The 21,551-nt window shown below is 45.3% G+C and overlaps 1 protein-coding gene across 1 annotated transcript; it reads right to left on the bottom strand.

Annotated features, from left to right (window-relative positions):
• Positions 1-981: 981 nt before the first annotated feature.
• SLC10A1 (solute carrier family 10 member 1) lies at positions 982-21,192 on the bottom strand (the record flags this gene model as incomplete). Its single annotated transcript, XM_081087641.1, has 5 exons — positions 982-1,088; positions 3,172-3,368; positions 5,511-5,689; positions 12,946-13,156; positions 20,837-21,192. 5 exons carry the CDS (start codon positions 21,190-21,192, stop codon positions 982-984), a joined length of 1,050 nt encoding a protein of 349 aa, XP_080943767.1.
• Positions 21,193-21,551: the final 359 nt, after the last annotated feature.

Genomic DNA, 21,551 nt, shown 5'->3' with positions numbered 1-21,551 from the left:
TATATTCTTTCATTATGGCTGAGTTTTTGAGTTTGTCTTCTCTAGTTGCTTTTGCATACTTGGTGTCTTGTGTTCTCAAGAACTTTAATCCCAGTAATGACGGAAGAAACAGGATCTGGATTTTTAATGTTATTAGAAAGGATTTTTGAAGTCTACTAACCCTGCAGCTCTTTGAGCATTATTTTTTAGTAATAAAACTTGGAATGGCCCCAGCCAGTGTGGTTCAGTGGTTGAGCATTGACCTATGAACCAGGAGGTCAGGTTTCGATTCCCAGTTAGGGTACAAGCCTCGGTTGTGGGCTTGATCCCCAGTAGGGGGTGTGTAGGAGGCAGCTGATAGATGATTCTTATTGATGTTTCTGTCTCCCTTCTCTGAAATCAATAAAAATATTAAAAACAAAATCCCCTTGGAACTGGATTTGGGTATTTGATTTTTTGAGTAGTTCACAAATCAAGTGCTTTTTAAAAATATCCCCACCCAAGGATGTATTTATTGATATTTTAGAGAGGGGGAGAGAGAGATACATCAATTGGCTGTCTCCCAGAGGCACCCCAACCGGTAACCTTTTGGTGTACAGGATTAAGCTCCAACCATCTGAGCCACCTGGCCAGAATGAGAAAGAGTGACTTTTATATGCCTAGCAGGCACTGTTTTAGGGATGCAGAGGTAAAAGGCAGTTTGGGTTCCTTTCAAAGGATTGTCATTGAGCAAGTTTTAACTTTTTTAAAAAAACAAGTATGAAATTCTAAGCTGGAGATAGGCGAGGCTTTTAGAATTAGACACCCCCCCTCCCCCCCGCCTCCCCACCCCATCTGTCCTCCAGGCCAGACTCTTGATGCTGCTGATAGTTTCTGCTGGAAATGTTGGAGACAGACTCAGTCACTGCTGGTGCGTTCCTTTCATCTTTCTGCTTTCTCTGTAGTTTACCACATTTCCTTCTGAATTGTCTTCTGACCTGAATCCAGGTCACTGGGGGAAGGTTAGGCTGTGTAAGGGGGGGGACACTCCTCTTTATGGGTGCCATTTCCCAGAGCCGCTGGAAAGGTTTCTTCAGTTGTGGCAGCTTTGTAGATCATTTTTGTTTTATCTGTCAAGTTGAAAAGAGTTATGGGTGGGGTAGGAGAATGAGAGAATAGTAAATATAAAGCTTGTTCAATCTGGATGACAAAACCATTTTACCCCTAGGGTGGGCTCTGTTTTTTTCATCTCTTGACCATCTCTCCTCCCATGTTTTAATTCTGAGAAAGGATTTGCTTTTCCTCAACATACCTAACGGTAATACTAGTAACAAAAGGTCTAATTAGCAGAATACTGACTCTCTGGGACTCTATGTCCAGCTTCGTTGTACATGCAATTCAATAGGGGAGTTGAATTTAAGTGAAGTTGTTGACTGCATTTGGGGAGCAAGCAGCGGTCAGGGAGAAGAGAACTTTAGGGAAGTCTTCTAAGGTGGGTTCCCATGCCTCTCCCTTCCCCCATTGGGTTTAGTCTACATTTCCGGGCTGCATGGCTGTCGTGAGGAGCTATGAAGATAGGGTCTACCTTTCTGGTTCTCCCATCTCTGTAGAAGGGTACAGATATCAAAACCATTAAAACTTGGCAGATTCTTCATCCTGAGTATTGCTGCTTGGGTCCTTATGGTCCATTAGGTCCAAAAGTAAGGTGCTTTCACATAGTTCTGTCCTAGGGGTCTTCTGAAGTGCATTGTGAGTGAAGTTCATTTTAGGTCTTGAGAGCCAAATACCCATACTGAGAGCATGGCCCCATGAGGGCACTCTGGACCTTTCTGGAACTAAGACTGGGAACCTGATGGGTTGTTGTAGAAATTTTTCTTCCCTCTTGCATTTTTTTGGTAAGAGGGTGGAGACTTCAGGGGCAACAGATTTCTGAGTTGCTCTTGGATAAGCATCAAACTAGATTTTCTACAGCTCTACTATAGTTCGAACCAAAACTTATAAAATGGTTCTGAAGTATAATCCTCTATTTCTTTTTGACTGCTTGATACCAAGATTGCATCTTAATTCATTGTAAATCTGCATTTGCCTACTATAAGATACTTTCACCAGGGAAGCTGCATCTTTCTTTTAGGGTGTAAACCAGTCCCCTGGGCCTAGAAAAGGTTTTGAAGGGGCCCTCAATTAAGTTCGTGGGAATAAGAGTTGAGGGTTTGAGTGATTATGAATATACTGATGTTTAGAATATAAAATACTGAAATGTTATCAAGTAAGGTTGTTTCCTGGTTTGGAAAAAAAGATGTAGGGTTAAAGTCTACTTTGAGGAAGGGACTCTGAGCTTTCTTGAGTTTTGATTATGTTTGGAAGAGAATGAAATGATCTGAGCCTCTTAGAAAATAGGTGCTAATTGGGTAGGAAGTTTATTAATCCAGTAGTAATCAGATTAAGGTATAAAGCAAATCAGACCAGATTGTGAAAGCGATTGTTCAGTAAGCTTAAGTTTTCTTTACTGTGTAACCAGAATTGGGATCCTCTGTTTTGGATTCAGGGTTATCAGGCTGCATTACTTGAATGCTTTCCCTCCTGTAGGGGTGCCAGTGGTGCAGGGACTCTGACCTGGTTCTAAGACATGAGAACCTACAGTCCAAATTTCCTGAACTCTTGTCAATAGGGCCTTTCACAGAACTGACGTCTCACAACTATCTGTTGGCCAAAATGGTTCTGTCCTGTGTTCTCATCCTGAGCCCTATACATGATTTCCTCAGTGAAAGCAGCCCAAATTACCCATGAGGCAAACTCCACCCGAAACTGCAGTGAGTGAAGTAGCCTTGGCTCTTTGAGGCCCTTTGTACTTTTTTTTTTATATATACATTTTTATTGATTTCATTGATTTCAGAGAGGAAGGAAGAGGGAGAGAGAGATAGAAACATCAGTGATTAGAGAGAATCATTGATTGGCTGCCTCCTGCATGCCCCCCACTGGGGATCGAGCCTGCAACCCAGGCATGTGCCCTTGACCAAAATCGAACCCAGGACCCTTCAGTCCGCAGGCCAACGCTCTATCCACCAAGCCAAACAGGCTAAGGCCCCTTCATACTTCTTGTTGCTACCTGGTTTCTAGTGACTTGATAGTTACAGCCCCATCTAATAGGTCCTTGCTGGAAGCTTGTTTTTCTCCAGTATGTGAGTTCTCCAAGGGGAATAATTCAGTACTCACTGTTGGAAGGCTTGATTTTCTCGTAGCACCGAAAGATGATAATGAGGAGAAGCCCCTCTCCAAGCTGGCAAATCATGTAGAGGAGAGGAAAGAAGAAAAGTGGTCCGATGACTTCAGGGGGGAAGGTCACATTGAGGATGGTGGAGCAGAGTTGAATATTTTGGCATCCAGTCTCCATGCTGACAGTGCGCCTGCATCTGTGTAGGTTACAAAACAACCACCCCATATGCCCTCACGGAAGAGGCATGAGTGTACAGCCTCACTTCCCTATCTTCTCCCCCCAGATATTTTAACAGTCTGAGACAGGAAGTGTGCCAGGGAGTAGAGTGCACATGGTTTCAGGAAAAGGGGAGTTGACACATGTTAAAATCATCAATCCAGCCTTGTGGAAGTGGGTTCATGAAGGGAGTGTTTATGAGATCACTTTTTATTGTCTTGGAAATGGATGATTTGTCCACTTTTGTAGGGTTACTAAATTAAAATTTGGAGAAATGTCCAGGTGGTGAGGGAGGAAAGGAAGGTGTGAGCCAGTATCAATCATTGGCTTGTTATATTGGACTTACAGGACAATTAAAATTTTTAACATATAGTAGAGGATTGAAATGCCTGAAGCTCTTGTCCTGTTCCCAAATTTCTGGCTTTGCTACCTTTAACTCTAAAACGTGATGATTAAAAAGATATACTTGATTCAGCCACATTTATCTATCATTGGAATACAATCTCAGCTTTGCTTCCCATTTTATGAATTAAAGAATGGGATGTTTACATTTAATAAACGTACGTTTAATTCATTGAATTGTAATTAATGTATTAAAATAATTGTTATTCACTAAAACCCCTGAGAGCTGTCTCAGCATATGAGGAAGACTGCTCTGGAGGTACTTAATGCTGTGATGTTTGGGCCGTATATGATCCATACCACTCTGTTGTGAAAGTTGATGTCAAGTAGTCATTGGCAGTCTTTTGACTATACGGTATCACCATGTGTTATATCCTGTACTAATCTGGTCTTTATTAGCATGTTTTTTAAAATGGATGATTATTTTTAAAAATTATGTAAAATTTTTTATTTTTAATTACAATTGATATTATTTTATTCTAGAGGCCTGGTGCACGAAAATTTGTGCACTCAGGTGGTCCCTTAGCCCAGACTGTGCCCTCATGCAGTCCAGGACCCTTTGGGGGATGTCCAATTGACGGCTTATGCCTGCTCCCCTAAGCACTGCCGGAAAGGCTCCCTCCACTGCTGCTGTGCTGGCCAGCTATGAGCTGGCTTCTGGCTGAGCAGTGCTCCCCCTGTGGCAGCGCACTGACCACCAGGGGGCAGCTCCTGCATTTAACGTGTGCCCCCTGGTGGTCAGTGCACATCATAGCGACTGGTTGTTCTCAGCTGTTAGGGTCAATTTGCATATTACCCTTTTATTATATAGGAGGATTAGTTTCAGGTGTACAGCATAGTGGTTAGACAATTCTATAATTTACAAAGTGATCCCCTGATAATTTTAGTACTCATCTGGCCCCATATATAGTTACTGCAATATTATTGACTATATTCACTATGCTATACTTTACATCCCTGTGACTATTTTGTAACTACCAATTTGTACTTCTTAATCCTTTTACCCTTTTTACCCAGCTCTCCAACCCCACCTCCTCCTGGGAACTCCCAACTTGTTTTTTGTATGAATAATTATTTTAAAATTATATTTTTAAAACACAAGTTTTTTGAGGTGTGGGACGGGAGTGCTAGGGTGCTACTAATGTAAATTCCTGCATAAACATTTGTCTACTATGCTTGAAAAGAGCAAAAGTTCTGGACATGCACTGCTTTGTATAGACAGGGTGCCTGATGTTCCCATTCCAGGCTTTCAAAGTTATCTATTCCCTTAAAGTAGCAGCTGTTTGTGAATTGGATTAGACTCTAGCCGAGGTCCCAGCTACGTCAGCAGAGCTGTCACTTGATGGTGTTCTTGTCAAAGGAAAAAAGGAGGAAATGTGGAAGAGGAAGACTATGATCAACATTTGTCATAATGACAAGAGATACCCCAGTGCCATTAGCTACCAGGGAGTTGGGCAGGAGAGGGAATCTAGCCTCTGGAGGGAGCCATGAGTTGCTGCTCTTTGGATGATTAGAGAGATGCCGTTGGTCTTTGGATTAATGTTTCTAACCCATTCAATACCTTCCCAATATTTCAGTCTAAAGTCCCTTGTTCAGTTGATGCATTTGAACATATTGCTGGCGAAATGCCTTCCGCAGGTCTCAGATCTCCTCATCCTTTTCCTGAGAGACCAGGACAAGAACGAGGCCCACAGAACAGTGAGACTAAAGTAATACCTACTGTTCATTGAGGCGGAAGACAGCAGAGAGAATGTAGCCTAGCAGGAAGCCGATGAAGGGCATCAAGGAGGAGGTGGCCCACAGGTGGGGTGTCATGACAAACATGATGCTCTTGCCCACGTTGATGACAGAGAGCACTGTGATGGCCACACTGAGCAAAAGCATGATGACCATTCCTCCCTGTGAATGAGGACGAGAAAAGGCCATTAGGGTGGGGATAGGGAGAAGCAGAGAGGCATGGGGAAGCCCAGGTGGGCACTGGAGGTGAAAGACATTTCAATTTTCAAAAATTGGTATTTGAAGTGGGAGGGAATACAAAGACCTTTATTTTCCATGTTTTTGGGATTCTTTTCAGTAGCTAGGAAGCTTCTTGGAGGACAGAGACCCAATTAACACTTGTTACTAAAGACTAAGCCACGTGCAGCATCTGTTGACATCTCTGGATAGCAGATTTTCAGTAAGTGGCTCTGGAGGAATGAGACTGTTCAGTCCTCCTGCAAAGTGGTTCTTGTAAATTAAAAATTCTTTTGCAAAGTCATTAACTGCTTGTGTACACAATCCAACAATTCTGCCATTGCTCCAAATAGTTTGGAACTTAATCGATGTTATTCTTAGAACCTGTCCTACTTGTCTCAAATACCTCCTTTATGGGTAAGGACCTCATACGTTCTAGGATGAATTTGACTCTTGGAAGTTGCCAAGAATCATTTGAAGTGAACCTGGTAAGCAAATTGGATGATCAAGCCAGGTAATGTGGGTTTAGATCCCAAATGTAAAGAGACGTGTCTTTCTTGAGTGACCTGCAAATTGGTTACAAAAGAAAGTTTCAGAAATATCTTGGGTAATAATGGCATCATAGAAAAAATGCAGGTGTCCACCTTATCCCAGGCAAGTGCTGTGAAAGCAACATTTATTGCCCTTAATAATTACTATTAAATACGTTAATATTTAATATGAAAGCAATGTTGAGTTTTATTACAAATTTTTTATAGTTGCATCTTAATACAATTTTCAATAGAATAATAATGAATTTACAATGTTAAGATTTTTCAGCAGGTGACATAGGATGCAAACTTTCAAAGTGCATTTTCTTGTTTGCATTATGGAGAAAGACACACTCCAAATGATAAAATATATGCACAGATTTAACGCTCTTGGTCTTGCTCATTGTTTAGTAAAGATATATAAGTATATACACATAGCAAATGTAATGATTATATGTGTTGGTTCAGTTTTCAGTTCATTCACATGTGTAATATTTGATATCCCTAGTACCATTTTAAAAAATAGTCGTAAATTATAACACAGAAGTTGCCATTTTAACTATTTTTTTAGTGTACAATTCAGTGGCACTACTTAGATCCACAAGGTTGTCTTGGTAGCATTTTAAAATTTATTTTCCTCAAATTTCAGCTGCAGTTTTGCATTTCTATGTTTTTTAAATCCATATTCCAACTGATGTGGTCATATAAAATATCACCTGTACTAACCAGTTCCTATTCCAGGATAGGAAGGAATTTCACAGATTTCATCAATAACCACATGCTTCAGATTTTATTACATGACTTCACTGATGAGCTGTTCAGTTTGCTCTTGCAGTTTGAATTTTTTCTCTTTCTGGATTCCTGTCCTTTGTTGCTTTCTACCGAATGACCAAATAGTTTTTGACCCCATCAAAAGAGTGTAGTGGATAATGGGAGGGGCAGGGCATTGGGCTGCAGGAATTGCCCCATGAATCCGGCAGACCTTTTTCTCTGTGGGCATTTACTCTCGTGCTCTCACTCGCTCGGTCTCCCACTCTTGGAGGCTGCAGAGTGGTTACGAGTATAGACGTTGCTGTGATCCTGGTGTGGAAACTGCTTCATGTGGTTTCACGATGTGTAAACTTCAATGAGCCACTCAACCTCTCTGACCTGCCATATCAAAACCATTCACTAAACTGTAGCTCCTACTATTACTCACTAGAGGCCCAGTGCACGAAATTCATGCACGGATAGTGTCCCTAGGCCTGGCTGGTGATCCAGCTGCTGGCGGCCGGCTGGGGCCTTCCTTTGTTCCGTGCCACCCCCTGGTCAGTGCACGTCATAGTGAGTGATCGAACTCCTGGTCTCCCAGTCTCCCAGTCGAACTCCTGAGGGGACACTTTGCATATTAGCCTTTTATATATATAGATAGATAAAGGAGGAGAGGTTCACATCCCAAAGTTTCCTGTCACAGTCCTGCCATCTGTGGAAATCTCATGGCCACAACTACCTGCTTCACCTGGTTTTTGTACCACCTGTCTGCACTGCTTTCTCATGAGTGATTGAGACTGTGATGAGTGTCCATTCATGGGCAGCCAATGTCATCAGCTTGACCCGGGAGATGACCTGGCCCAACCTATTCCCACAGAGGTGGCCTACACATGCTGGTGAATGACCCAACTAGTCGCATCCTCTCCCTTTGGGAGATTTCGGAATTACAGGGAAGCAGGAGCAGATGCAAGTATTAAAGACACAGAGGCCTGGGGGCAGCAGAAGCCACAAATCGGCAGAAGCTGTGTGACCAAAGGGGCCAGGTTAGTTCATCAGTAGCAGCAGGTATGGCAAAAGCAGAGGTAGAGTGGCTGAGTCAATGTAGTGGCTGGACCCTTTTTAAAGAGTGGTGGAAGGCTTATGGTAAAACTGGCTCCTGGTCATGTTGTGCAACCTTCTAACCACGCAGCCTTGAATAAACCCTTACATGGATAAGGCAGAGTGCTACTTGAATTGCCTTTCTAAATAGGGCGACCCTGAACTTGTGTATTGGCATATCAATGACCTCCCACTAGGAAATGCAACTGGTTGAACAGAGTTTGAGCAATACCTTCTGCCAGAGCCAGTTTTTAGGAGTTAAATTTCGTTTGGAAAGCTCTCGGACAGTGGTTCTCAACCTTCCTAATGCTGTGACCCTTTAATACAGTTCCTCATGTTGTGGTGACCCCCAACCATAAAATTATTTTCGTTGCTACCTCATAACTGTAATTTTGCTACTGTTATGAATCGTAATGTAAATATCTGATATGCAGGATGTATTGTCATTGTTACAAATTGAACATAATTAAAGCATAGTGATTAATCACAAAAACAATATGTAATTATATATGTGTTTTCCCATGGTCTTAGGCGACCCCCGTGAAAGGGTCGTTCGACCCCCAAAGGGGTTGCAACCCACAGGTTGAGAACCGCTGCTCTAGGAGGGATTAAGTGTGCAAAGCCACTGGGATGATTGTTGGCTCATTTTTCAGCGCGTCACTCATTATAGTTTATGGAACGGAGATGAAGGAGCCATAAAAGCAAGCCTTTGCCTTTGACCGCACATTTGTCTGCATCTTCACAGGCGTGAGTGCTGTTTGGGAGTATTTGATAAATGGAGCCACTGACCTCTGGTGGTTAAACCCTGGGGTTTAGCCGCGGTAAGTTGGGTCTAATGTACACCTGTGTTTTATAGATCACCTTTTATATTAGTGGACTCAGGGGTGGGCAAACTTTTTGACTCGAGGGCCACAATGGGTTCTTAAACTGGACCGGAGGGCCGGAACAAAAGCATGGATGGAGTGTTTGTGTGAACTAATATAAATTCAAAGTAAACATCATTACATAAAAGGGTACGGTCTTTTTTTTCAAAAGTTTTATTCATTTCAAACGGGCCGGATCCGGCCTGTGGGCCGTAGTTTGCCCACGGCTGCTAGTGGTGGTTCTCAACCTTGGCTGCACATTAGCATCACCTGGGAATCTTTTTAAACTCCTGATTTCTGGGCCTCATCCTCCGGAAATTCTGTTTCTTTGTTATGGGGTGGGGCCACAACATTAGTAACAAAGAAACAGAATTTCCGGAGGATGAGGCCCAGAAATCAGGAGTTTAAAAAGATTCCCAGGTGATTCTAATGTGCAGCCAAGGTTGAGAACCACTGTTTTATGCGGTTGTTACTGGTCCTTGTGCTTCTGTTCCAGGTGAATCGTAGCCCTGTCAATGTTCTTGGGGGTTAGTTTGACTCAATTTTTACTGTGGGATTGAGCAGTGGTTGTGCAGCACAACAGAAACAGGAGACTAACTGATAATCTAGGCCAGGCGTGGGCAAACTACGGCCCGCGGGCCGGATCCGGCCCGTTTGAAATGAATAAAACTTTTGAAAAAAAAGACCGTACCCTTTTATGTAATGATGTTTACTTTGAATTTATATTAGTTCACACAAACACCCCATCCATGCTTTTGTTCCGGCCCTCCGGTCCAGTTTAAGAACCCATTGTGGCCCTCGAGTCAAAAAGTTTGCCCGCCCCTGGCCTAGGCTCTGCCAAGTAACGTCCCTGGGCCTCAGTTTTTCTACCTATAAAATGAGAATGAAGTAGGAGCCAGGTTAGAAGGTTATTGTGAAGGACTTTACAGCTTTAAGATCTGAGATTTTTTTGCACCCTCAGAACACTTTTGATTAAAGTTACTCAGAGGTAAAAAATGAGCCATGTGTTCTTATATCAATTGCACTTAGGGGTCTAATTATTTGGGTTTCTCATCTATAAAGGGGGAAGGGTAGAGTCGTATTAAATTATATCAGGGGTCAGCACATTTTTGTATTCTGTGATTTTTTTTTATTTATTTCTACACCCCCACAAGCTATCGTGGATAAATGAAATGATGAACACAAGCACGTTTCTTGAATTGTTTTTTCTACTAATGTGTGGGAGAGACAGAACATGCCCTTTATTCTTTTATTCATTATCAGGTGTGGGCTGTGGGGGCACTGTGACAGGTGCTGGGATTCAGTGTTAAGACACAGCCCCACCTCATAACAAACAGAATTTCCGGAGGATGAGGCCCAGAAATCAGGATTTTAAAAAGATTCCCAGGTGATTCTAATGTCCAGCCAAGGTTGAGAACCACACTAGGGTCTTTCTCCTTGAGGAGCTCAAGGTGAGGGTAATAAACACACAGGTGCTTATAACACAGTATGATAAATGCTGCAAGGGCCCAGTGTTGGGTGCTATGGAAGTAAATAGGACCAGAATTCTACTCAGGCTTGTGAGCTAAGGAAGACTTCCTGGGGGAGATGCCATTTGTGTTGAGACATGAAGGGTGAGTGGGTGTGAGCCCGGTGAAAGGTGATGAGTGAAGGGGACTTGGGAGGGGAGTGTCCAGGTGGAGGGAAGGACATGCGCAAAGAAAAAAGCTGAGACTCGGGAGGTCAGTTGAGACCAAATCAAGAAAGGCCTGAGGAGCCATAGTAAGGAGTTTAAACTTTATTCTGGGGGAGAGTAAGGAACCAATGAGGGCCTTTAAGCAGTGGTGACATGATGACGTTTGAGCTTTCCACCCTCAGTGTAAGAATGGGGCAGAGAGCCAGGTTAAAGGTTATTTTAGTTGTCTAGTGAGGCCAGAATGAAGACAGTCAGTGGATTAGGATGGGAGGAATGGATGGATTAGAAAAGCAGGTAGAATCACTGATTAGCCTGAGTGAGGGGGCGGGGGGAGGGGATGCTGAGAAGAACTTTCCAGTTTCTGGCTCAGGCAGTTGGGCATGTTGAATGGAATGCTGTTCATTGGGGTAATCACAGGGGGTGGAGGGGAGGAGCCGGCTTGGGGTGGAGATGCTTTTAATTGAAAACATACTGAGTTTTAAAAGCATATTCATGTAGAAAAGTTTGGCAGTTCATTGTATCAATGCTGATTGTGAAGAACTAACTCAGAGATGTTCTGGAGATGAGAGCAAGATGGGGGAGCAGTGGAAGTGGGGGGCATGATCAGTAAAAGGAGGTCTCTGAGAAGCAAGGGTGGAGAGAATGGAAGATGCCAAGAGCGAAGTAGGGTGTCTTTCAACAGGCAGGAAGGGAGCTGTGGCACAGCATCAGGACTGGGTCAGGACAAGGGCAAAAACTACTCTTGACAATGATAGTGTGAGAATCAAATAACCCTGAAAACCTGAATTGCAGCCTTTAAAATATATTTTATATATATATTATTCATATATATATATATATATATATATATATATATATTTCAGAAAGGAAGGGAGAGAGAGAGAGAGAAACATCAATGATGAGAGAGAATCATTGATCAGCTGCCTCCTGCACACCCCTTACTGGGGATTGAACCCACAACCCGGGCATGTGTCCTTGGCTGGCATCAAACCTGGGACCTTTCAGTCCACAGGCCGATGCTCTCTCCACTGAACCCAACTGGCTAGGGCTGAATTACAGATCTTTTATCTCAGGGCTCAAGCAGCTGCTAAGCCTTGGCTTCCAGGTAGCACGCCGTGTAGACTGGCCTGAGGGCACAGAAACAGGGGCAGGACAGAAACAGGCCCTCAGAATGTTGGAGGCAGAGTCCTTCCCAAGGACAAGTGAAGAGCAGTGAGCCTGAGGGGAGACTGACAGGGACTGAGCTCTGAGGTCATGAACGTTGGCAGAGGGACCCTGGTAGCCCTCCCAGAGTCTGATTCTTCCAAGGACAGGGCAGTGGCATGGTGCCCTGTCTGTGACCACAGTGCTACCCCAAACCCTCTCTTCCCATCCTGCTCCTGAAATGGCTGGGAGTGTGAACACACCTGTTCCCCTGGGTTCTACCCTTCTGGCTGCTTGACCAGTCAGCCAAGTTTGCCCTCGGTGCCCTCTGAACTCCTGTGTTCAGGCTTGTCCCAGGCTTACCCAAGTCTCATCCTTTCTTCATGGTCTGGCTCAAGACTGTCCCCTCCAGGAGGCCTTCTGTGACTACCCAGCCCTCACTAACCTCACCTTGCACTCTGCCAATGCTTGATTGTGCACTGTGTTGGGTCTTGTTTCTCATGTGCTATTTTACTTTCTGCAATAAACTCTTTGAGAACAGTGAACCCTCAGACAGTGTAGGAGAAAAATTAGAATTTGTAGGTGCATAATAAAAATTTAATTTTATTATTAAAATTCTATATAATAAAAGGCCAGTGACCATAACAGTGTAGTGACCAGAACGACTGATCGACCAGTCACTATGAGGTGCATTGACCACCTCTCGGTCCCTCCCCCCAAACCCACAGGCCCCGATTGCTGGATGGCCAATGGGGAACCACAGGGAACTTGGGTGGGTGGCAGCGGGGCGGGACTGGGGACTGGCGAGCGGGCGGAAGATGGCCCTGATCACAGGCTAGGCCTAGGGACCCTACCCACACACGATTTCATGTGCTGGGCCTCTAGTAATGAGTATAAAATACCTTATAGTGTGTGTGGTGTTTTTCTTTTTCCTCCTAACTTTTTGAAAGTATTCTCAGGGGATATGGCAATCCCATGATGTAGGTGTCCTAATAGTAGGTCTTTAAAAAAACAAAACACCCCAAACCCACAAAAAAAACAAGGAACAAAACCAACACAGAAAAAACCCAAATGACTTGCCTCAAGCCATCCCCTGAGAAGATAGCAGCATTCTTGCTCCCTGCCCTACCCCCACGCTCTTACCTTGGTGACATAGCGTACATATTGCGGCCTTTTGGCATTGAGGAAGATGCCTATGGTGCAAGGAATGAGAATCATGATCAGTGATAACACAATGCCTCCATAGGGCACCTTGTCCTTCAGGTCCCCATCATAGATCCCCCTGGAGTAAACATACAGGAGGAGGGGCATCATGCCCAGGGCAATGAAGGTGGAACAGGTGGTCATCACGATGCTGGATGGGAGACAGGAAGAGTGCAGAGAGAAAGCCCATTAATATAGACTCTTTTGGTGAGTGCCGGCGACGTACCAGACACTGCTAAGCACTTCACACACACTGCTTCCTCTCCTGTTCCCGGTAGCCTGAGGAGTAAGCCTGCCAGCTCCCTTTCGCTGATGAGGAAGCTGGGGACCAGAGGAGTGCTGACTTGTCCAGGATTGTGCAGGTAGTAAAGGCTGAGACAGGATTTGTCCCCAGGTCTGTCCAGCTGCTGCACTCCTTGTGCTTCCTTATGGAAGGAGAGTTCTGAGCTCCTTTGTAACAGAACTCCTTTTGCTCTGAGCACTTGCCCTAGGCACAGCCCATTCAGAAGAAAGTTAACCGTGTGACTTCATCACTCTGACTTTATCCCATTGGATCACAGAATAGCACCCGACCCACAGTTGTGTCTGTCTCAGAGCCTAGGGATGCCTGGACACAATGGCTGTGTTCCACTGGGATAACAGGGATTAACTACATCAAGAACATTTTCTCTCTTGGAGATTCTGAATATGAGACATAGTGATAGAACCCTGGGCCTTGGAGAGGGGGTGTCATTGGAGGGATGGTCAGGCAGAAGCCAAAACCATGTGAAGAAAAAGTAAACAGAGGCTGTGATTGGAAGGACAATAAGAAATAGCAGCAAAGCTGTAGAAACAAAATAATTGGAGAGCCTAATGGGGAGCAATAGAGAAGGCAGCAATAGCTACCCATTGCTGAGTGGGTGACCAGATAACCTGCCCATCAGACCTGCTTTGCATCTTGATTGCAGTTCTAGTCCCCAATACTGATAATTCTCACGTTATTTGCTTTCTGTTTTATCCTTATATTATTTAAGATAACTCGAGTGTGAGTCTCGGAGCCTGAATAATACATCCTCCCAGCTCTAATTTGTATCCTAATTGTCCTATTACCATTTCCATGTGGAATGTAATACATGTTAGTCCCAGGACCCTGTGTAGGCACAGGCCTTCCAGAAAGACCAGCTGAGAGAATGAAGCTGGTAGGAAGCATTCTTGGATTTGGGGATTCTGACCTTATACTATGTGGCTTTGACTTCCATTCTAGTGGGAAGGTTGGGGAGGTGGGTGGATGGAGAAGGCTTGACAAGACCTCAGGAAAATCACAGTAAGGGTGTTTCCTTCCTCTCCACAGCCCTATCCTCATCTTCATTGTGCCCATACAGGTGAACTATGGCTTAATGAACATCAAGTACAGCCTAGTCCAAATGGTCCAGAGTGTAGCCATCAAGAACAGCAGCAGGGGGAGGCGTCACAGGGACAAGAAGCTGTCAGAGGTGAGCAGAGACCCTAAAGAATCCTGTGGGCTGAATAATGGGAAAACCCTTCCTTAAGGACATAGGAACATGTGTGAGAGTGTAAGAAAGTAAGGGAGGTTTCCAGGGATCAGAAACAAAGAATGCCAAGTAAAGTGCCTTCATTTAAAGTTATTGATAGGTCCTACAGCTTTAAGCAAGGTGAGGTACATGCTAAGGCAATTTTACCACGGACTGATACAAACAGGAGCTAAGTTCCCACAGCATCTCATCAGTGTTTTAATGAAACAATGTGGACTGAAATGAAGCCGGGTCAAGTGTTAGTTGTGATAATCTGGAAGTTTAGGTTTTAATGCCCAACGGAGGGACCAGAATTGATATCTTAGGCTTCTGAAAAGAGGAGAGTTGAAACTGGAAAAACAAAACATCTAATTATCTCATGGGTCAAATATGAAATAATGAAAAAGAGATAATATTTGGGACAGAATAATAATATAATGCATATTCAAAAACATGGGGGAGATGATCTTGGATTAGGCAATGGTTTCTTAGATATGACACCGAAAGCGCAAACAACCAAAGAAAAAACATAAATGTGACTTCATCAAAATTAAAACCTTGGTCCTGGTCGGTGTGGCTCAGTTGGTTAGAGCCTCGTCCCATACCCGGAAGGGTGGCGGGTTTGATTCTCAGTCAGGGCACATACCTGGGTCGCGTGTTTGATCTCCAGGGTGTGTGTGTGTGTGGGGGGGGGCGGGGGGGGGCGCATGCAGGAGGCAGCCAATCGAGGTTAAGCTCTCACATTGATGTTCCTCCCTTCTCCCTTCCTCTGTCTCTAAAAAACCCCAACAAACTATTCTTTTTTTTTTTAAAAGAATGGTTTAACATTAGATAATCTATTACCAAATTTAAAAAAATGGTATGATCATTTTATAGGCAGAAAAGTGTCACTCAACAAAATTCAGTGTTCATACATGATAAAAATTAGCACACTAAGCAACAGAATGGAAATTCCTGAACCTGAAAAGAGTTATCTATAAAAAATCTTCAGGAAACAGTAAAGTTAATGGTGAAAAATTAGATGAATAGCAGTATTATCAACTTTGTTGTAAATTATACTATATATGGGTCTTTGCTAGCACAGCAAAACAAGAAATAGGAAACGTATAGAGATGGGAAAGGAAGAAATTAAATTTTCATTATATGCCAATGATAGGAATATCTACAGAGGAAATCCAAGTGAACTTCAATTATAACTAGTAAATAAGAGAATCCATGTAATTCTGAATACATTACTAATATAAAAAATTCTATTGTCTTGATCTAGTAGGAAAAAGAATCATATGATTTTTTAAAAAGGTGCCATTTATAATCACAAAACTATAAAATATTTAGAAATGAATAAAAAAGATGCAAGATCTTTAAGGGGATGAATTATAAAACTTCATAGAAAGGTATAAAATAAGGCCTAAGTCTACACTATTTCTATGGATGAGAAGACTCAATATTAGAAAGATGGCCTCTACATTTATTTATAAATTTAATGCAAATTTAACCAAAATTCCAGCAACATTTTATGTAGACTTGAGAGCTAATCCCAAAATTCAAGTGTAACAGTAAAGGGTCATGAATAGCTGGTGTAATTTTCAAAAACAAGGAAGAGGGAACTTACCTTTCAGAAATCAATATTTATTATAAAGTCATAATTAAGAAAATGTGATATCGTGCAAGGATAGTCACATAGACCAATAGAAGAGAAGAGAGATCCCAGACACAAACCCATGCATATTTGTGAGTTTCATCTGTGGGAGAGATGGCATTACAAATTACTGGAGAAAAATTAACTCAGTTGTACTGGGAATTTTCTCTGTAATATAGAAAAGAAAATAAGATCACAGTGTGCATAATAAGTTTTAGGTCAACTGAAGATCTCCATGTGAAAAGTAAAACTTTAAAACTTTTCAAAATAAAACAAACAAACAAAAAAAAACTTTTCAAAGAAAATTTAGGGGAATATCTTCATGACCTTGAGGGTAATAAAAGACTTCCTAAAGAAACCCCAAAATCATAAACTGTCAAGAAAAAACGTTGGCAAATTTGATAGAATTAAAATAAGCAGTCTGTGTTATAAGACATTATTATCGAAGTATAAAGACAAGCTCCAAGCTGTGAGTAGACTGTGGCAACATATAAAAACAATATAAACTACAAATTAGTGAGGAAAAACACAATATCCCATAAAAAAAAATTGGCAAAGGATATATTTCCCGAAGAGGACACCCAAATGACCAATAAATATTTGAAAAGGTACTATATCTCCCATGAAATTAAAAAAAAATTAAAACCACTGTGACCCCTTTTAGTCTCACCAGATGGCAAAAATGGAAAAGTCTGACAATTCCAAATACGGAGGAAAACATAGAAAAAATGCAACTACTTTAGAGAGAGTTTGTAGAAGATGGGTGAACCCCGTGACCCGCCGCCTGCTTTTGTTTATATACCCTCTCACACGTGAGCACTGGGGCACATGCACAAGGCCGGTCATAGCAACAACACGTGAAGTCCACATGAATGTCTGACAGCAGGAGAATAGATAAATATAAGCACACTCCACGGCAGTTCAAATGCACAAAGGAGCTATTTAATTTCTATGCCTTTATATCTCAAAAAAAGCAGGTTGTCAAATGACTTGGGTAGTAGGGTAGTGTTTGTATGACATTGAAAACAGGCAAACACAACAGTGTATTTTGCTTATGGATCGGTACCTAAGTAGTAACGGTATAAATTATACTACAATAGTGCTGAATTCTGGGAGGTGCTCCCTGTGGGGTGGGGACAAGGAGAAAAGACTGGGGCGGGCACACGGTGCTAGCTATTGATCCCTCTTAGGAGAAAGGCCACACACACACTGGTGGGCTTGTTTGGATGTCCTTGGGCAGAGGCGTCATGCTTACTTTGGCCGGCGCGTCAGGAGCTCTGGAATTTGCTCTGGGACTTGGTGTGCCTTGTGCATGCAGGAGTGTGGGAACAGACTGTCCACCTTCAGGTACCTCCTCCACATGGGTAAGTGCTGGACCCTGATCAGGGACGCCCACCTCCCGATTTCCTGGAATCTGTGACTGTCATGCTCCCCAGTTTACCTTGAAGGACAGGAATGGGGGGTGGGGTGGGGTGGGGTGGGGTGGGAGCTTGACTTGACCAGGCTCCAGTTCTGAGACTGGGACCTCTTCCATAGTGACTTGCGGGCCCAGTGGCCTCTCGGGGAGCCAGGGGTCAGGGGGAAAGGGCATGTTTGTTTTTTTATTTATCCCTCTGCCTGACTTCTCGGAGCACAGCACCACCTGCTTTCCAACGCCGTGTCAGAGCTGAGGGAACCGGGGGTGGGGGGGGGATGGGGGGGGTGGGGAGGGGAGGGGAACGCTAGCCAGACTCTCGGGTGAAGTGGAGACCTCTGGGAGCCAGGCTCATCCTGGTTGGGTTCCCTATGTCATGATGGCTAGAGCTGTGGGAATCCTTGGCTTGTGTCCATGTCTGTTGCCCCCACAGACAGTGGCTCTGGTCTCTGCTGTGAGTAGGGTCAGAGGGAGCAGATGAACCTGAGTGACGTGACAGGTGTTCAGGGCGGGCAGTTCCCTCTGGCCCCCTCTGACCCTGACAAGCTGGGCTCGCTTCAACTTTGAGGACATTTTCCCTTGCCTGGGGGCTGCCTGCTTTTTTGGGAGCTTGTCTAAGTGGCTGCCTGGCAGCCCAGCCTCCCTGAATGTGCCTGCCTTCCTGCAATGTGATGGTAGCCGCCCCAGACTCACTCCATCTGTGAGGCAGAGTCCCAGGAAGGAGACACCACTTTCCCACACATTCTGGGAAACCTCGGGCAAGTCTCTGAACTTCAGCTTCCTCATGATGCGGTGCTTACAGGGAAGTTCACCCTGGCAGCCTTTGAGCGACACCTGGCCTCTGACTGCACAGTGTTTTTGTTTTTGTTAATCCGCACCCAGGAATATTTTTCCATTGATTTTTAGAAAGAGTGGAAGGGCCCTAACTGGTTTGGCTCAGTGGATAGAGCGTCTGCCTGTGGACTGAAGGGTCCCAGGTTCGATTCCGGTCAAGGGCATGTACCTTGGTTGCGGGCACATCCCCATTGGGCGGTGTGCAGGAGGCAGCTGATCGATGTTTCTCTCTCATCGATGTTTCTAACTCTCTATCCTTCTCCCTTCCTCTCTGTAAAAAATCAATAAAATATATTAAAAAAAGAAAGAAAGAGTGGAAGGGAGGAGAAACAGAGAGGGGGGTGGGGGTGGGTTCCTGCTCCCAGAGAGCACCCAGAGTGCCTGCACTGTTTAGGGGGACCTCCCGGCATTGTGTTCCTTTATTGCCCATGCCCGACCCTGAAGATGTCTGTCGGTCTCATTATCATAATTACACTACATGCTGCACGTTGTCCTGGAGGAGCTCACATTGGAATACGAAGTCTGGTAGCGTGTGATGGTTGATGATGAGCTCATGCTCCGCCAGGGGTCTGCGGCGTGGCTTAGTGTGCATGGGAGGGGTGCCTGTGGGAAGGGGCTCTCTGCTGGAAGGTGGCTGTCCAGGCAGAGCATTACCTCTTGCGGGGCCCAGGTAGAAGTGACCATCTCCAGATGCCAGTCAGGGAGGCTGAGCAGGACAGCATCGAGGTCCCATCCCTGAGTCACTGGATGTGGGTGGGGGCTGAGGGCCTCAGACATGCAGCTGTATTGAAGAGACCTGGCCCGTGCCCTTGGGCTAAAGAGGCAGGGGTATCTGGCCACTGACACTGACATATTCCCCATTGTCCTTTACACCGGCCCGCCCTGCTCTGCGGTTCTACAGATGCAAACATCCTCAGAGGGCCCCTTCCCTACAGCCGACTTCCCGCATCCCTTCTCAGCCAGAATTAGGATGTAGTCTGGGTTTCTTAGGACACAGAGGCTGCAACGAGCTCTGTCCAGGGGCCAGATTAAGACTGAGGGCTTGCCTGGCTGGTGTGGCTCAGTGGTTGAGCATTGACCTATGAGCTAGGAGGTCAGGGTTCGATTCCCGGTCAGGGCATGTGCCTGGGTTGTGGGCTCGATCCCCAGTAGTGGGCATGCAGAAGGCAGCCGATCAGTGATTCTCTCTCATCATTGATGTTCCCATCTCTCCCTCTCCTTCCTCTCTGAAATCAATACAAATTACAAAAAAGTTATTTAAAAAAATAAAAGACTGAGGGCTTGCTTTGCAGCAGGAAGGATGCGGGTTAGACAGAGGGAAGAATTTCCGCAGTGTGGTGCTCCAACGTCGGTACGCTCCTGTGGGAGACCGGACAGGCCAAGCCTCCTCCTTGCCCCTCTCTTCCATAGTCTACTTGGAGGGCGAGGGCGGAATCCTGTGGGTGGAGACTCCAGAGCTCCTCAGATGGCGGGTCTTGGTAAACCCAAAGTATCATTCTCTTTTTTTCACTTAAAAATACACCCCGGCCTCACTTGGCATCACCAGGAGGGACTTCCTTCCTTGGGGGCTTTCCTTGGTAAACGTCGGCCAAGGGCAGGGTGCTGACAGACACCCAGCTGGACTGTCTGAGTCCACTGCCCTCCCTGCTCAGTAGAGAAAAGCATCTCAACTGAGGACCCAACCAAAGGACACAGCTTGAGGCTGAGGCTTAGGTAAAGGCAGGAGCTTCTGCAGATGTTTCCTCAGGCAGCATAGGGGATGCTGCTGGTCCCACTCCCCGCTCTCCCCTCCCTCACCCCTATACCAGTTGGGCTGAGGTGAGGCCCAGCATCACCTGGCTGGTGCTGGGAAACTCTTGGATCTACCTGGTTGTGTCTTCACTTGGAAATGTTCCTGTGTCTGCTGGGAGGATGGGGGAAGTTATGGGAAGACATCCCGTCTGCCTGGATAGTTGGGAGGAGCGTTGGAAATCCCTGCTTGCTCTGTAGGAATTGGAGGTGCCTATTTGGTTTCCAAGCCAAATCTTGATCACCATGAAGATGTCTGGAACCAACCTGCACCCCCTGTCAGATCTCTGGCCTCAAAGCAGACAACTTGTCCCCCAGTGTAGGCAGGTAAAGTTCTCCAGAGGCCCCTTTGGTTTAAAACAATCCTTACACCCCACCTGAGATGCCTCTGGGAGCAGGGGGTCTCCAGGATGCCACTGGGCAGTGTGGCCCCTTTGGCATGGTGCTTAAACCAAGACACACCTCAGCTCCTGCTCCCAGCCCAGCATAAGGTCTTGACAATAAATGCTGCCACCTCGAACCCTACCATCCACCCAGCCCCCACTCATCCCCTCTCCTGTCTTTAGCCCAGATTTCCCTCATGATTGTGACACCTCCAATTTGGCCCGTGTCCCCAGGCTGCTCCCTCCTCACTCCCAGTCCTACCTGAGGTTCATGTCCCCCTTCAAGGCCAGACTGAAGATGTTGGACAGGTTCCCGCCAGGGGAACAGCCGCAGATCAGGATGGCTAGTGCCTCAATATTGTTCAACCGGAAAAGCTTGCCCAGAGCAAAGGCAGTGAGGGGCATGATGCCATACTGCGCCACCACGGCGATGGCCAGCCCCTTAGGCTTCCAGAAGTGAGCCTTGATCTTGCTGAACTCCATGGTGCAGCCCAACGACAGCATCATGATGAGCAGCATGAACACCAGGATGACGCTCAGCGCCAGGTCGGTGGGGCGCTTGCCGAAGTTGGGCGGCAGGGAGAAGTTGAGTGGGACGGACACATTGAGGGCCTCCATCCTCCAGTGACAGCGCAAGGCCGGGAGACCTGCACACCCTGGCTCCCTCTGCTGCTCAGTCCTGTCTGGACACCTTCGGTCACCTCCTGGGCCGAGTGTCAGGACAAATGGAGCTGTTGTGGGTCTGATATGGTCTACTCTGGTAGGCTGTCCAGGCCAGAATGCAAATAGAAGGATTATGCAACTGGCTGTGGCCCCAAAGGGGAGAGCCTGGAGCCTTATCTGCCCGGCCTGCCCTGTCTCTCCCGAATTCCTTGACCTTTCTGGGTGCCACTAACACTCCTTTACCACTTGGCTGCTTCTGGGACCAGGGCACTTATTTCTCTCTTTTGCCCCAGATATTCTGCTCCTGGGTCCCA

The sequence above is a fragment of the Myotis nattereri genome (genome assembly GCF_964212035.1).
Source record: "Myotis nattereri genome assembly, chromosome: 1".
In the NCBI taxonomy this organism is placed as follows: Eukaryota; Metazoa; Chordata; class Mammalia; order Chiroptera; family Vespertilionidae; genus Myotis; species Myotis nattereri.
The sequence above is the reverse complement of the archived record's forward strand: the minus strand, read 5'-3'. Positions and strand labels throughout refer to the sequence as shown.